General features: G+C 37.5%; 1 protein-coding gene across 2 annotated transcripts in view; it reads left to right on the top strand.

The window, feature by feature from the left end:
• LOC149798026 (uncharacterized) overlaps window positions 1–18,851 on the top strand; it is a 47,480-nt gene that overhangs the window by 13,108 nt on the left and 15,521 nt on the right. For both annotated transcript variants that reach the window (XM_089963115.1, XM_089963114.1), the window contains 6 exons: window positions 6,846–6,908; window positions 8,450–8,620; window positions 12,149–12,211; window positions 13,006–13,137; window positions 15,416–15,478; window positions 17,004–17,174. In XM_089963115.1, coding sequence (XP_089819241.1) covers window positions 6,846–6,908; window positions 8,450–8,620; window positions 12,149–12,211; window positions 13,006–13,137; window positions 15,416–15,478; window positions 17,004–17,174 — 663 coding nt within the window. The remainder of the gene's footprint in view (window positions 1–6,845; window positions 6,909–8,449; window positions 8,621–12,148; window positions 12,212–13,005; window positions 13,138–15,415; window positions 15,479–17,003; window positions 17,175–18,851) is intronic.

The raw sequence follows: 18,851 nt of genomic DNA, 5'->3' as shown, positions 1-18,851 counted from the left end.
GCTATGCGGAGTATATAAGGAGAAAATTAAGAACTCAGTTTCATGCTGGTATTTTAGAGTTATTCCTTCTTTTTGTTTTCCTTATGTAAGTCTGCAAACGTGTTATATGCTGTACTTAGATATTTGTTGACAGGGAAAACGTGTTTGGACTGTTGGTTAGTAACATAAAGTGTTCATTATTTGGACAACGATATTATTCTGGAACTGTTATATATGTTTTGAATGAATTCTGGACAAAACCATATTGACAACGTTATTGGGGATCATTACATTTCCGCTTGTAAAATTTAAGGGCCTTTTCATTCATTTACGACATTCATATATCTTTATAACGATTAGCATGGACTTAACTTCATATTACGTTAAGTTCCTCTCACATTTTTCAACTTTAAAAATTAAATTGTTTGTTGAGTTTTACAATATTTATTGGCTGTGCTTCTTTTATGTTTCTTACGTTTGTGACCATAGAGTCGTTACAGCGACGCCAAGAACTTCTTACTAGCACGATCGTTTAAATATATCAGAGGTGTTTTGGAAATGGCCACAATATATAATGGGTTATGGTGGGAAAGAGCGGTGCGGGATATGACCTCATTGATAACTTCCTTGAATCACTGCACAACATCGGTGCAAAGTTTCACTAGCAACCCTTTAGATCCTAAGGCGTTGCTAGTGAAGACTTGTCAGGTTGGTTCCTTACTATATATTCACACTGGGCCCGACAAACAAACCACCAAGCACATCAATGCATCAGATTATTACACCAGACTCAACCAAATGCACTCTCAGTAATCATATTTTATCATGCGGCTGCTCGCCGGTGATTTCGCATTTGCGACCAGATTACCAACGACAGCCTGGATAAAGTCTGCACGTGATAAGATTGAGACATCTGTTTCTTCTTTATGGCTGAGACGTGGCCACTTGCCCGAAACTTCATTGCTCTATTTACAAAGTGTTGATTTGGTCTATCCGGACATGATAGCATATAGCTGTTTAAAGCATTCACCCATTCCTTGACTACTCAAATGTACATGTCATGGAAGAGAAATGCACAACTTATGGTCCTTCTTTGGCTGCTTCGGAAAGGTTGACATCAGTTCATTGATGCTTTATCCATGCATTGTTGCTAGTCTCATTTTTCTGATGCAATCTAAGAAGATATATATTGATATATTTTGCATTAGAAGAGTTTCTAAATAGACGGTTTGATCCTTAAGCGTTGACTCAAAACAACGGTAAACAGCCTTTTAACCGTCCTATACATATACAAACGCTTTTCATTTTTCCTGTCACCAAAACATAGGACGTCGCATTCAAACATAGAGGAGGGGGCTATACCCGGGCTTTCCACCTATTTGCACAAAGCTGTTATATAATGCTCCTTCCTATACAAATCATAATTATTCAGTACAAAATGAGCTACGATGTAAATAAAACTCAAACGTTGTTGACTTGAAGAAAGCACACTGAAGAAAGTTTGTAGATGTGTTTGTTTTCGTACGTAATTCATAAACGTTTAGTACGATCGTCCTATCAACGTGAAGAAAAAAACTAGAAAAATGGTCAAATTGTCTTCAATGTACACTTTCTGTAACGGAAAAACCTTATCATTTCAAATCAGCTCATTTTATGAAAGCATGTTTATATTCGCAGTGTATTTGCAAGGTATTAAGCTAAGACGTAATTCACAATGAGGACACATTCCTATCTCCAGTTTACTGCATGTGTCGGGAAAGTGGTCATCCTTTCATGTTTGATAATTTCCTTCTGGTTTTTTGACATCCTTACACTCCAAAATCCCACATAATAACACCAGCTGAATCGCCGGAAGTGTTTGTATCATAGAAACTGTAGTAGAATGAATCCACTGTAAGAATGAAACCCGTTAAAGGTTAGATCTATAATTAAGGTTATATACCAAATTGTACAACTTAGAATAATTAATATTGTTCATTTAACAGTAGATTTTGTTTTATATCGTCAATAGTGTCCCTCAGAGAGCAATATCGGGCAAAAGACCAAAAACTGCTCCCTATGGAGGATCGCGTCTACCGTCACAATCATAAGTACACACACACACACACACACACACACACACACACACACACACACACACACACATACACACACACACAGTGTGTGTGTGTTGGTATCCGTTATTCTCGAGAGACGATGGAACTGCGCCCATGAGAGATGTCCCAGTTGGTGGCTGTGCAGCGTCTGCTGTGGCTAAGTAGTCCAACGCGGGAGTGGCAGTCCCTGCTGCACTTGCTGCACTTGAAGGTTGTGTCAGGTGTTGGTTGAAGCTGCTTCTTCTTCCTCTGCGATCGTCTTTCATCAGCTAGCAAGCGTTGCTTGTCCTCTCCGGCTTTCAGACCAGTGATCAGAGCATGTCGCCAGCTTGATCTGTCTAGAGCGAGCTCTTCCCAGGTGTTGACATCAATATCAAGGGCTTTCATGTCGTGCTTACAGACATCCTTGAAGCGGAGATGTGGCCGTCCGATCGACCTTTTGCCAGAGGCGAGTTCCGAATAAAGAATGTCTTTGGGGATCCGTCCGTCATCCATCCGACGTACATGGCCCAGCCATCTGATGCGGCGTAGGCGCAGGAGTGTGATCATGCTAGGAATCTTGGCACGCTCCAGCACCTCGTTGTTTGTTACTCGATCGCTCCAGGTTATCCCGAGAATGCGTCGGAGGCATCGCATGTGAAAGGCGCTCAGTCTTTTCTCTTGTGAGGCGTACAGAGTCAAGGTTTCACTGGCATATATGGGAGTGCTTAGCACGCATGCACGGCACACGGTGATCTTAGTGTTCATTGTCAGTATACTGTTGTTCCACACTCTCTGCGACAACCTGGAGAGAGTTGTTGATGCCTTTCCGATCCGCTTGTTGAGCTCAGCATTGAGCGAGAGGTTGTTGGTGATGGTAGAGCCGAGATACATGAACTGACTCACCACCTCAAGTTCCTAGTTGTTGATGATGATGCTTGGGGGTTCGCGTCCTGAACCATCACGTTTGTTTTCTTTAGGCTTATGGTTAACCCAAACTCATCACATGCTATAGCAAAGCGGGCCATCAGGCGCTGAAGCTCATCTTCTGTGTGGGTGGCTAGAGCAGCATCGTCTGCGAAGAGCATGTCCCTGATGTTTACTTCACGCACTTTGCTCTTTGCCTTCAGTCGTGCCAGGTTGAACAGTCTGCCGTCTGATCGTGTGTGCAGGTAAATCCATTCTGTGGACGTCCCAAAGGCGTGCTTGACCAGGACTGCGAAGAAGATGCCGAAGAACGTGGGGGCAAGGACACAGCCCTGTTTAACTCCACTGCGGATGTCAAAGGGGTCGGATGTTGAACCATCATAATGCACTGTGCCTTTCATGTCATCGTGGAAGGACTGGATCATGCTTAGCAGCTTTGGAGGGCAACCAATTTTCGCCAGGATTGTGAAGAGTCCGTCTCTGCTGACCAGATCGAATGCCTTGGTGAGGTCTATAAAGGCCAGGAAGAAGGGTCTGTGTTGTTCTTTGCATTTTTCCTGCAGTTGCCTGACAGAGAAGATCATGTCGATTGCAGACCTGTCTGCGCGGAACCCGCACTACGACTCTGGGTAAACTCTGTCAGCAAGCGTCTGCAGTCTGTTCAGGATGACGCATGCGAAAACTTTACGCACGATGCTGAGAAGCGATATGCCCCTGTAGTTGTTGCAGTCACTTCTGTCGCCCTTGTTCTTGTACAGGGTTATGATGTTAGCATCTCTCATGTCCTGAGGCACTGCCCTCTCGTCCCAGCACTGGCAGAGGAGGTCGTGCAGGTGTGTGAGAAGCACGCTACATTCACACTTGATGAGTTCTGCTGTGATGCCATCCTTCCCTGGGGCTTTTACCTGGGGACAGTTTCTCTAAGGCCTTTTTTAGTTCATCTACAGTAGGTTTCTTGTCCAGTTCGGCCATTGGAGGGAGGTTTTCAATGGCGTTGAGGGCATCATTGTTCACGTGGTTCTCCTTCGAGTACAGTTCGGAGTAGTATTCCACCCAACGCTCCATCTGCTTGCCCTTGCTGTGGATGGTATCGCCTGTGGCAGACTTCAGTGGTGCTGTCAGTTTCCTCGTGGGACCCATTACTTTCTTTATGCCATCGTACATGCCTCTGATGTTTCCAATATCTGCTGCTGACTGGATACTCTGACAGAGCTGAAGCCAGTATTCATTGGCACACTGCCGTGCTAATCTCTGCACTTTGCTTCAGGTAGACTGTACGCCTGTAGTGTCTTCTGACAAGGGGATCGCTTGTATTGCAGGTGAGCACTGCGACGCTCTTCTATGGATGGCATTAGTGTGGCAGAGTTAGCCTCAAACCAGTCATTGTTCTTTGATTGCTTCTTACCAAAGATCTATGTGGCTGTGCTGTACACAGTCTCTCTGATGTAATCCCATCTTTCTTTGGCACTGCCGTTGGGGGGTTCTGAGTCAAACGTCTTGGAAAGAGCATATGTGATTTCCTCAGCCTTGTATGGATATGATGTCTTGCTCACATCAATGCGTAGTTGACCCTCTTGCCTAGAGCGGTGGATCTTCTTTGGCTGAAGCTTCATTTTGCAGCACACCAGCGAGTGGTCGGTGTTGCAGTCAGCACTGTGGAAGGTACGGGTAAGAAGCACACCCTTCATGGCTGACCGTCTTGCAATGATCAAGTCCAGCTGGTGCCAGTGTTTAGACCGGGGATGCCTCCAAGACACTTTGTGCTGTGGTTTTGTTTGAAAGAATGAATTGGTGATGCTGAGTTCATGGTACGAGCACATCTCTAGAAGGTGCTGCCCATTCTCATTCATCATCCCAACGCCAAACTTGCCAAGACAGGAGGGCCAAGAGTCATAATCGGCACCCACCGTAGCATTGAAGTCACCCAGCAAAATCAAGTTCTCTTCCATGGGAATTTTGTCGATGAGCGAGTTTAACTCATCATAAAACTCATCCTTGGTATCTGTGCGGATCTTAGTGTGGGAACGTATTCACTGATCAGGTTGACAGGCCCGTTTGTGGTGTGGAGGCGGAGGGATAGCAGCCTTTCATTTCCTTGTTGGCAGGGTTCTATCATTCCTAGCAGAGTGTTCCTGACAGCGAATCCAACACCAAACTCTCTGGCTTCATCTGCGCTCTTTCCTTGCCAGAAGAATGTGTAGTTCTTTTCTCTGAGGGACCCAGAATCTGGTAGTCTTGTCTCCTGTAGTGAGGCGATGTTGACCTGGAGCCTTGCAAGTTCGTCGTTGATGACTGAAGTCTTACAAACATCACTGATTGTCTGGAGATCATCTGAAAGCTCAGTCAGCATGGTCCGGACATTCCAGGTACCTAGCTTGAGGATTGAAGTCTTCTTTTTTATTTTTATTTTGTTATTTCTTGGTGAAGTAGTTGCAGTCCGCTTGTCAGGTTCTCGCATACCATAAGCCTTACGCACCCAGCAAGGCAGGCGAACTGTGGCGGGACAGCACCTTATTGGCTGGGGGCTGCTAAGTTTGAGGCGGGCGGTAGCTGTCCAGTGAAACATGTTGGTCTCTCCCACCGTCAGAAGCAACCCCTGGCGTCTGGCTCTACGCCAATCGAACGGTGACTTATAACCGGTAAACTGCTGCTTCACGTGTTGTGTCGACGCTATGGAGCGATGCTGGAGTGTCCTCTCCAGGGCGCAAGCCTGGGCAGGGTGATATGGAGAATCAACTGTTGCCCATGCAGCTGATCCCCCCTCTCCACGCAGCTGATGGATCCAAGGGAAAGGACAAGCCGATACGTCATGGCACCAGCTGCGTCGCAGGAGTTGCCGAGATGACACTGAAATCAATGCCAAGTCGCCTTAGGGACTCCGACTTCGGATTTTCTGTTGGGTTTACTCCCTTAGCCTTTCCCCTGAGAGGGTATAGTCGCAAGGCAGCGAAGGTTTGAAATCGGAGTTTACCTTCTCCTAGATGGGTGACCACCCAAGGTTAACGAGCCCCATCTGCCCGAAGCATCTGGTTTTGAGGCGCCAGAAGCTTGCCTGTCATCCCTTCTCCGGTCAGTTTAAACAGGTTCCGCCATTCGTGAAGGCCTGGAGCTGGATTTGGTTGTCAGAGGCTCTATCAGACGCAAGCCATTGGGAGATTTCCAAGGGAAGTGGGTGCTTATCTCCCACAACCACCCCCGGCGATGACAACCCTTGAAACCCATATATATATATATATATATATATATATATATATCTATATATATATATATATATATATATATATATATATATATATATATATAACAATCTGACTCTGAATTTAATTTTAGTCTTTCTTCTAATAAGCAATCTCACAAAGTATTTTCTGATATTTGTTTTTCTTAACAAAGAGTTTATTTGATTCCGCATGACTCATAGACATGCGACATTAGTATTTGCTATTAATAACCAAATACTTCATATAGGATGCTTGAAATGTAAGCTATATATTGTATTGCGCAGCGGAACAAATACAGGAGCTCAGTCTGAACAAAAATCAACTCACTGAGTCAAATGAGAGTACAGTGATCTTGAAGAAACATAAAAGTAGTTTTCAATTGTGGTGATTCTTTACTTTGTGAATTCCTACTTCTTCTCTGCAAATCTTATAGCGAAACTGATTTAAATCTTATAGTATTGATTAGATAATTTAGTTTCTGTACAATCGACAATAACCCATGTGATATAATCAACCAGTCTGTCACAGTTGATATTGCTACTATAAAGAATAATACTTTATCTGGATATTGATTCTACTATTTTCTAATATAATAATTTCTTATATCCGTATCTGATGTTTTATTTTTAATGTACATCCGATGAAGATTGAAAGCCTCCGTACCACAACAGTCGAGTGGAAGCTTTAAAGAAGCAGAACATGTATCAATGTAAGTGTAAATTGGAGCCATTGATAATTGCGGATACGAAAGTCAAGATATATTATATCATTGATCTGTATAGACGATCAAGCGATTGAAAACATGTCCTCTCATTACATTATTTCTACACCAAGGAAAACCCCCAGTTAAAACAGGAAATAAAGATGTATGGATACATACACACCTACATGTTTTCACTCAGATATTCAACGATACTTTCATGCATTTGTGGATGCAAACATAAATACACACACAAATAAATACATACAAATCCTCAGTTTATGTAGATATGTAATCAGATCATGCTGAAACGAATATTAGATGCTGAGACGCATAGGTGTAGAGCTTAGTACTTAGTACAGTTTATATATATATATATATATATATATATATATATATATATATATATATATATATATATATATATATATATATATTCCCATGCATTCTGAGGAGACTTTTAAATTAAAGCGTTGATTTCGTTTAGATAAATAATTTTCGACAATTTTAACATTTTTCCTTCCGCACCATTTCTATGCAGGTACGAATAACATTCACTATCAAAATTGTTACACATATCAAACAATGCTTATTACTTGTGCTTAAATGTAAGATGGCAAAATACAGCACGATAATGTTCAAGTTGGATAAACATAAAAAAAGAATCGGTTTAATAAGTCTGACTGAATGTAGGGGACTAATATCCGACCAAGTAGAAACTTTAAAATATATTTGCGACATAAGTTACTTTTACCGTACAATGCAAAAAATGTGTCTATAGTCATGATTATCTCTTTTACTTACTGGTTTCGCACAAGAATAATTGTCCTCTATATGACCTTCCATGGACATAGCAAAACAGATATTTTGAGAATATTTACAGACAGAACATTGCATATGCTTCCTTCATTAATACTTTTCGAGTAATTACGTGTGGGTGAGAAAAGCATGTTCGGACATGCTATCCGTAACTGTAGCGAAAACATCGCGCTACATAGGGAAAGTTTTGTGTCGTGAAATATTGATTTCACTGAGCATATGCATGGTAAAATGCATAGTCGTTGTTATATTTCTGATTATGTTTAAATAATGGTGCTAATTAGTATAGTGGTGCTAATTATACTTGAAATGGCATTTCATTTCTTACTTTTCCTCGAGGAAAATGGAGTTGTATTGTAGGAAAGCAACTTAGGTACAAAAATGTGGGTACACAGAATATCGGCTTAAGAAGTAGTTAAACATTGTTTATTACCAACTCTCAAGTAAGCGAGGTTAAGACGTCGTTCAAAGAATAATAAAACATCTTCCATGCAACTGGCAGAAAATGCGGTAGACGCTGACTATACATGCTAAATAATTATGTAAATGGCCATATTATAACATTGATTATATTATTAATTCTGCTGAGAAGAACATATATATGTTTCTTTATATGACACTGGGACAAATGTTCCATTAAATATTTTTATTGATTATATCATGTCAGGGATTGCAAATGTGAGACTCACCACACATATATTTAAAGGTTATAGTCACCTTTTGTTTTGCAGAGGAATGGTGGAACATCATACAAAAAAACAAGCTTGGGAAAATGAAATTTCTGAGAAGGAGAAGGAAAAGGCTCATTGGGAGAGGGAAAAGAATGAATGGGAGAAGGAAAAAGCTAAATGGGAGAAGGAAAAGGCTCAGTCGGAGAAGGAAAAAGCTGAGCTCCAGAGCAGGTATGCGATGTTTGACTTCATGTGAGAAGTCGAGTGGTTTGAACATATGGGAATAATTTCGTAGAAGCCAAAGAACTAACAGAGCCAATAATTTTCAAGAAAAGCATCATTTTGTTTTCTGTGATGCCCATTATTTGTCGACATTATGTCCCATATAATGTTGTTTAATTTTTTTGGTTTTTCTGTTCATCTTATCACCCAGCGAAGCGATGACCTCAAGAAGCTGTACTTTTTCATGTCTTGATCATATTAGTCGAATTTTTAGACGCATATAAACAAATCACAACAACACTTTCTGTCTTCAGATAAAGAGGTGTTTTTACCCATGGGATCTTCTTCTCAAAATCAGCAATTACTTCTGTTAAGAGATTTCAATGACAAAAAAAATCTGATCATATGTCGAAATCTTACCCTAATATTAGGTTGCATGCATTGACAGAACAGAGTCGTCACTATTAAGTGCACTTTTTTAATATATAAGACAACTTAAAAACCTTGACATATGTCATTGTCGATAATAATGTATCTTCGGTGGTAGTTATCACGATATCCTCGAAGATTCAGTACAGTTTCGAAGAGTATCAGTGCGTACGTTTATGCATATCGTTTAGATTTACATATGAGATCACCTGATATATGGTAATTGCATAGTTTTGTAGCTTGCAGTTGTTATACGAATTATAGTTTTATTTTAGCCTTGAAGAGTTAAAACAAAGTCAAGGAAAACAAAAATTCTTGGGCAAAGGAAAGGGAATAAATAAACGAAAAAAAAAGAAAAAAACGAAACATAAGTGAAATACCGTTTCTAAAAAGGAAAGGTGTGTTTTAGTACCACATATATAATATAGTATGGGGAGCGGATACTGGCAAATATGTAAATCACGTTTTGTATCCGATAGCTCGACCTTGTCATGTAGGGGATAATTAGGCATAGATTTATTACCTTCGTAATCAAATGCGTAAGAATACTCGCTGACATGCAGTACGCAAAGCTTTTGCAAACATTAAAACCACATTCCATGTGAAGGTTAAACTTCAGAGGCGTACAGTAAACATACACACACTTTCATTTGTCTAGACTATGTTTTGAATATTATCTATAGTCATCCATATTTATCTTCTCTGCAAATTGAGTTTTGTTTAACTATTTGCAAAATAGTGTTTGATCATTAAATATTGATTAACCCAGTTAAACACTGATTCTGTCAACAACATTCATTTCCTTACGTTACCTCTAATATTACTGATCGGGTGACAAGATTTCAAGCACACATATATTTCATACCGTGATGTAAAAGTTAATAATTACTGTCGCGGACATTGTGCGATTACCGACGTTCAGGATTAATATTTAAAGTTTATCAAAACTATAAACAAGAATATGAAGTTGAGAATACTTCGATATTGATATTGTTATTGAAGTGTATGTGTAATTATGTACCTATGTACTTGATAGACACAACAACTGTAATGTATCCTGCTTAACCCCATTACACTTTATAAATACTACAAACACTATCAAATATGAAAAAACTGGCAAATCGCCAACGCACGGAACCTGTCTGACACAAACGTGACTTCTTTCTAACACGATTGCTTTCTAGATGCATTTCAGTACCTTCAATAAAGCAGACACTAAATTATGGGTCCTTGCTTTATTTGAAATGAAAAGCATACTGTATGGTATCAATAGCCATAATAACGAAGTTCATGCTGTGGAACAGCAATCGTGTTAAAATCGTATTTGTTTTTAGAGTATATTCATTAAGCCACTGCAAAACAATACTAATATTCTAAAGGTTAGCCTTTGAAAATATTACTTCACTTGCTTTCAGGCAAATTGTGGAATGGAATAATTTGCGACTTTACATCGCAAATGAATTAGTACACTAAATGATCACATTCTTTTAAAACAATTAGTATTTTACATTTAAAAAATGTTCAAAAGTAAAGTTATTCTTTCATTCTAAATATGCATGACTAGCCTTGTCTTGAAATTATTTTGTGAACATGCACACATTATATATATATATATATATATATATATATATATATATATATATATATATATATATATATATATATATATATAAGTGTGTTTATGTGTGTTTGTGTTTGTGCAAGTGTTTGTGAAGTGACTCAGATTATCTGTAGCTGAATGTCGTAGATACGTGTGAAAAAGAACTGCTTGTAAATAACGTGGTTAAAAATAAGAAGTGATTAGAGCTATATCTCGGTCGGACGCAAATGATCACAGATGTTAGGCACTAAATATATATTTTAATTAAAGAAAGACCTGGGAACATCATTTAATTGCAGGTCATCAAAATCGTCATTTTTTGGTCCGTGCTAAGATACACTGATGTTTGTGCTTTTGTACAATAATTGGAATTCAGTTAGAATAGCAAATATATATAGGTACTTTTAGGTTTAAGATTCTCGGTAGTCATTGAATTATAAATACTTTTAGACTAACAGAATAATGCGGAATTGTGTTTTATTTACCTCTTTAACATTACAGTGAATGTGAGGGGTTGGGTAAAGAACTCAAAGTACTAGAATAAATGTGGGTATTTCGTCGGTAGTTTATATGTTGCTATGGTTTTAAACATGTCTTGATGATCTTATTTTCCATAAAGAATAAAACATTCAAAATCCACATGATTGTGTTTAAATGAAGAGTTAATGGATAAAATATCAATATGTTTTACATGACTGCACTATATATTGATAATTCGCCAATATGACCTATTCTGAAGTATAGTTTATATATAAACTATATTTTCAGCATGGTCGTGGGAGTTAAAGCATAATATTAACAACCATCCTACCATATCCAAAATATTAAATTTGATCTAGTTTATCAAGAAGCAGGGTTTGTGACGTACATTGTTTGTAGGGACATAAAAGATAATCAAGAATGACCTTCCACAACTCTGATTTGATAAGCAAAGATTTATTTGTTTAAATTATAGTAATTAATGTTGTTTTAGTATTATTAGTTTTAGTAGAATCACACCATATACCATTACACCGAGAAAATAGTTACACGAGAAGGAAAAGAAGAAATGACTTTATGATTGATTTTTATCTCATATGATGAAACTGCAACGCTATGCAGGGAATCATTTTCGTTTTTAATGAGTGCAAAGGCCTATGTAAATGTTTAGCAAGAACTTGAATGGTGATCTCTATCTGACCATCTAGGTAAATATTATATACCAGATTGTTTAAAATATATTTTGACAGAAAACAGCAAAACTATACAATTTGTTTTTTGTTTTTGTTTTTTGGTCCTCGTTTATTGTTCTTGTCATGTATCTATAATTTTCGTGAACATTGGACCATAACGATCAGAAAGCACTAAGGCATGTTTTCATGGTCCAGTACGGGTCACCAGGGGATCTGGAATATATATATATATATATATATATATATATATATATATATATATATATATATATATATATATATATATATATATTGGCATAATCGAGTTATTGTATCCATATGCAACATTCCTTACAGGTTGTGTAAGATGGAAAAGGAGAACAACACGTGGGCTAAACAGCTACAACAAGATATGGAGAGGTATGCAAAGGATAAAGTATGTATGTGTTCATCCATTGGTGGATAGTACATACAAATAATGTTCAGGTGTAATTGTATTTCACGTTGTGTCACTTACTTTGATCGATAAGTTATACAGCTGCAATTAAAAAACCCAAGGTTATGCATAGACACACGTACACGCCCACAATCGTTCCCCCCACACACCCACCCCTACACACATACACACATAAGATGACAAAACATGCTCGTTTCAGTTTAATACGTTAGTTCATATAGGACATATGTATCGCGCATGGCTTGCTCTTATGGGCATACTCTACCACACATATACAGCAATTAGAATCAATGGCCTCAAATTTATTTATTAGATGGTTAAGATTGTTTCTCTCTATGTCTTTATCTTTACGTATCTTCTTCGAAGTCTCTCCTTTTTAGTACGAAACCATCGTTTCGTCGAATGTAACACAGAAGACGAAGTTTCTCATACATTTTTGAAGGCCCCAGTCTGTGACCTTTTTCTTGTTGAGTGCATGCAAGTCGCAACCTTGCTTTGGAATGTTTTTCGGAGCAAAAGGTGCAGACAGGAACACCTTCTACACATTAGTTTACTTGAATAAATAATTTATATATAAGACAGATTGCAATAAAATAACCAAAAATGATTAAAAGTTAAAAAATAAATTATTATTATTATTATTATTATTATTATTATTATCATTTTTATTTATTATTATTATTATTATTATTATTATTATTATTATTATTATTATTAAAAATAATAATTATTTAATTAATTTATATATTTTTCCCAGAGAGGCTCACCAGGCCAAGACAAAATGGGATAAAGATTACAAGACAATGACTAAAAGTCATACAAAGGAAAAAGAGCTTCTGGTTAATACTATCGAAAACCTGACGGCGGAGAAAAACAATTTACTGACAAAGTAAGATCATATTTTGTTTGCAGATATATGGTATATGTGAAAGAAAGTCTTTTCCCCTAGTAAGGTTCTGAATATGGGACTTTTTATGGACGGGAACTGCAAGTTTCAAAGATAAATGAAAACACAGATCCAAAATTCCGCGTGTGTCATATACTTGTTTTAGAGTTGGGACGCCGTCGGGAGCAGGACTTCGTCAGTAATGCGAAGTATAAGAGGAGCCTATTATTTGAGCTCTATTTGAAATAGCAGATAGAGAAAGTAGCACTTGTTTAGATGAACGTATCCAATACAAATTTTGAGCCAGAACAGACAACTAAAGCAAGATAATATATCCGAATCGCAATTACTTTAGTAATGCGAATTAATCAGATTGATTAAATTGTCGCCAAGGCCAGAGGAATCATTTAACCACACATCAGTGGGTACGTACGCGTGGTATTTCGGGAGGTGCATGTCAGTCTTGGCGTGTCTTGCACCAAACTACCACCATTTTCGAGGCCGGAATTATCTTTCGATACCTAAGTGCAATTCCACCTCGATCCATTATTTCATGTGAAGAGCAATAACAATCGCTCCGTCGAATTTGCCACTCAGAATGTTTTATGTGAAGTAGACAGACGAAAAATAGGTCAGACCATACCGCCAGGGCCTGGTCGACATATAGTTTGCTGCCATTTACTTTCTCGTGGAATTTAGCGACACAGTAAAATTCGACAGTTGCAATTTTGGATACCGAAGTTAGCGTATTTAACATGGAAAATGGTTTATATCCACTAAGCATGCGCAACAAAGTAAGGCTTTACAATGTTAACCTATTGATGATGGCCGAGTTGGAAAATTACTACCTTGTGTGGACAAAACAAAGCCACATGGTATTTAGTCACACCAAGTGCAAAATTAAGATACACCGTTGCTGATGGTGCCTGCACGCTTCCAGTCGAGCCTACCTGCTTGAAGCCTAGTCGATAGATTGATGGGTTTCAAGCTAAACGTAAACAAAATTAATTCTTTCGTTCCAGAAACACCACTGCCAGACACGTGTTTTACATATAATCTATGCATATTTCAATGCACCAAGGTGCCAGTCGCAGTTCTCCATCCCTGCAAACAGAACAAAAGCAAGACACAAAAATGTGCTGCTACGGCCTGTGTAAGAGCCAGTGTTATAAAGTGGAAAGGAGGCCATCGTTACCGTCATCGGGTCTAAAGAGCGAGATGGCATGGAGATCAATGAGGCACTCAGTAATCCTGCCCCGATCTACTTTAATGTAAGCCTTAGAGGGAGCTAATGATTGTCAAGTCTGCAGGTAGAAGTTGGTGGTTTCTGGGCTCAAGGACATTGCCTCTAAGCATCGCGTTGACCCTAGGGAAGAATATAACCTCAAGGTGCGCATCAACCGAAACAATTAAACCCCGACATTTGTACGTTTTTGAGCAACTACATATGCTTACTTCACCTAAACAACCTGGCTGGATAGGCCAAGATGTAATACGTTAATTATAAGCAGAGAAATACGCCTTGTGGGATCACAACAGTCATCTTGTACATATGAGGGCGTTTATCTGGACATCGGTCAAGAAGCTCGTCTACATGACATAAACTACTCCCAAATGATCAGCCGCTATTTATCACCTCCATCAAAATGTAGTTGGCAAGTTAAATGATTAGCACGTATGACTTTCTATCAATGCGTTTGAAAGCCTTTTCCCTAAGACATCATCAAACTGACGAGAATTTTTTTTTACAAGTAAACAAACAAACTGAGGCACGACAACTATTCTTTGACCCTTACCGAGACAAATGAGCTCCACCCCCGCATATATACGCAGCCAATAAAAAAAATTGTGTATAATTCAGAATCAAGAGAAGACCCACAGAGGAACACAGGGACACGATCGTACCGCTCTCCGCTGCACGTCACAAATACAGGAGCTCAGTCTGAACAAAAATCAACTCACTGAGTCAAATGAGAGTACAGTGATCTTGAAGAAACATAAAAGTAGTTTTCAATTGTGGTGATTCTTTACTTTGTGAATTCCTACTTCTTCTCTGCAAATCTTATAGCGAAACTGATTTAAATCTTATAGTATTGATTAGATAATTTAGTTTCTGTACAATCGACAATAACCCATGTGATATAATCAACCAGTCTGTCACAGTTGATATTGCTACTATAAAGAATAATACTTTATCTGGATATTGATTCTACTATTTTCTAATATAATAATTTCTTATATCCGTATCTGATGTTTTATTTTTAATGTACATCCGATGAAGATTGAAAGCCTCCGTACCACAACAGTCGAGTGGAAGCTTTAAAGAAGCAGAACATGTATCAATGTAAGTGTAAATTGGAGCCATTGATAATTGCGGATACGAAAGTCAAGATATATTATATCATTGATCTGTATAGACGATCAAGCGATTGAAAACATGTCCTCTCATTACATTATTTCTACACCAAGGAAAACCCCCAGTTAAAACAGGAAATAAAGATGTATGGATACATACACACCTACATGTTTTCACTCAGATATTCAACGATACTTTCATGCATTTGTGGATGCAAACATAAATACACACACAAATAAATACATACAAATCCTCAGTTTATGTAGATATGTAATCAGATCATGCTGAAACGAATATTAGATGCTGAGACGCATAGGTGTAGAGCTTAGTACTTAGTACAGTTTATATATATATATATATATATATATATATATATATATATATATATATATATATATATTCCCATGCATTCTGAGGAGACTTTTAAATTAAAGCGTTGATTTCGTTTAGATAAATAATTTTCGACAATTTTAACATTTTTCCTTCCGCACCATTTCTATGCAGGTACGAATAACATTCACTATCAAAATTGTTACACATATCAAACAATGCTTATTACTTGTGCTTAAATGTAAGATGGCAAAATACAGCACGATAATGTTCAAGTTGGATAAACATAAAAAAAGAATCGGTTTAATAAGTCTGACTGAATGTAGGGGACTAATATCCGACCAAGTAGAAACTTTAAAATATATTTGCGACATAAGTTACTTTTACCGTACAATGCAAAAAATGTGTCTATAGTCATGATTATCTCTTTTACTTACTGGTTTCGCACAAGAATAATTGTCCTCTATATGACCTTCCATGGACATAGCAAAACAGATATTTTGAGAATATTTACAGACAGAACATTGCATATGCTTCCTTCATTAATACTTTTCGAGTAATTACGTGTGGGTGAGAAAAGCATGTTCGGACATGCTATCCGTAACTGTAGCGAAAACATCGCGCTACATAGGGAAAGTTTTGTGTCGTGAAATATTGATTTCACTGAGCATATGCATGGTAAAATGCATAGTCGTTGTTATATTTCTGATTATGTTTAAATAATGGTGCTAATTAGTATAGTGGTGCTAATTATACTTGAAATGGCATTTCATTTCTTACTTTTCCTCGAGGAAAATGGAGTTGTATTGTAGGAAAGCAACTTAGGTACAAAAATGTGGGTACACAGAATATCGGCTTAAGAAGTAGTTAAACATTGTTTATTACCAACTCTCAAGTAAGCGAGGTTAAGACGTCGTTCAAAGAATAATAAAACATCTTCCATGCAACTGGCAGAAAATGCGGTAGACGCTGACTATACATGCTAAATAATTATGTAAATGGCCATATTATAACATTGATTATATTATTAATTCTGCTGAGAAGAACATATATATGTTTCTTTATATGACACTGGGACAAATGTTCCATTAAATATTTTTATTGATTATATCATGTCAGGGATTGCAAATGTGAGACTCACCACACATATATTTAAAGGTTATAGTCACCTTTTGTTTTGCAGAGGAATGGTGGAACATCATACAAAAAAACAAGCTTGGGAAAATGAAATTTCTGAGAAGGAGAAGGAAAAGGCTCATTGGGAGAGGGAAAAGAATGAATGGGAGAAGGAAAAAGCTAAATGGGAGAAGGAAAAGGCTCAGTCGGAGAAGGAAAAAGCTGAGCTCCAGAGCAGGTATGCGATGTTTGACTTCATGTGAGAAGTCGAGTGGTTTGAACATATGGGAATAATTTCGTAGAAGCCAAAGAACTAACAGAGCCAATAATTTTCAAGAAAAGCATCATTTTGTTTTCTGTGATGCCCATTATTTGTCGACATTATGTCCCATATAATGTTGTTTAATTTTTTTGGTTTTTCTGTTCATCTTATCACCCAGCGAAGCGATGACCTCAAGAAGCTGTACTTTTTCATGTCTTGATCATATTAGTCGAATTTTTAGACGCATATAAACAAATCACAACAACACTTTCTGTCTTCAGATAAAGAGGTGTTTTTACCCATGGGATCTTCTTCTCAAAATCAGCAATTACTTCTGTTAAGAGATTTCAATGACAAAAAAAATCTGATCATATGTCGAAATCTTACCCTAATATTAGGTTGCATGCATTGACAGAACAGAGTCGTCACTATTAAGTGCACTTTTTTAATATATAAGACAACTTAAAAACCTTGACATATGTCATTGTCGATAATAATGTATCTTCGGTGGTAGTTATCACGATATCCTCGAAGATTCAGTACAGTTTCGAAGAGTATCAGTGCGTACGTTTATGCATATCGTTTAGATTTACATATGAGATCACCTGATATATGGTAATTGCATAGTTTTGTAGCTTGCAGTTGTTATACGAATTATAGTTTTATTTTAGCCTTGAAGAGTTAAAACAAAGTCAAGGAAAACAAAAATTCTTGGGCAAAGGAAAGGGAATAAATAAACGAAAAAAAAAGAAAAAAACGAAACATAAGTGAAATACCGTTTCTAAAAAGGAAAGGTGTGTTTTAGTACCACATATATAATATAGTATGGGGAGCGGATACTGGCAAATATGTAAATCACGTTTTGTATCCGATAGCTCGACCTTGTCATGTAGGGGATAATTAGGCATAGATTTATTACCTTCGTAATCAAATGCGTAAGAATACTCGCTGACATGCAGTACGCAAAGCTTTTGCAAACATTAAAACCACATTCCATGTGAAGGTTAAACTTCAGAGGCGTACAGTAAACATACACACACTTTCATTTGTCTAGACTATGTTTTGAATATTATCTATAGTCATCCATATTTATCTTCTCTGCAAATTGAGTTTTGTTTAACTATTTGCAAAATAGTGTTTGATCATTAAATATTGATTAACCCAGTTAAACACTGATTCTGTCAACAACATTCATTTCCTTACGTTACCTCTAATATTACTGATCGGGTGACAAGATTTCAAGCACACATATATTTCATACCGTGATGTAAAAGTTAATAATTACTGTCGCGGACATTGTGCGATTACCGACGTTCAGGATTAATATTTAAAGTTTATCAAAACTATAAACAAGAATATGAAGTTGAGAATACTTCGATATTGATATTGTTATTGAAGTGTATGTGTAATTATGTACCTATGTACTTGATAGACACAACAACTGTAATGTATCCTGCTTAACCCCATTACACTTTATAAATACTACAAACACTATCAAATATGAAAAAACTGGCAAATCGCCAACGCACGGAACCTGTCTGACACAAACGTGACTTCTTTCTAACACGATTGCTTTCTAGATGCATTTCAGTACCTTCAATAAAGCAGACACTAAATTATGGGTCCTTGCTTTATTTGAAATGAAAAGCATAC

This window comes from Sinohyriopsis cumingii, chromosome 6 (assembly GCF_028554795.1).
Source record: "Sinohyriopsis cumingii isolate HCF-2022 chromosome 6, ASM2855479v2, whole genome shotgun sequence".
Taxonomy (NCBI): Eukaryota; Metazoa; Mollusca; class Bivalvia; order Unionida; family Unionidae; genus Sinohyriopsis; species Sinohyriopsis cumingii.
The sequence above is the reverse complement of the archived record's forward strand: the minus strand, read 5'-3'. Positions and strand labels throughout refer to the sequence as shown.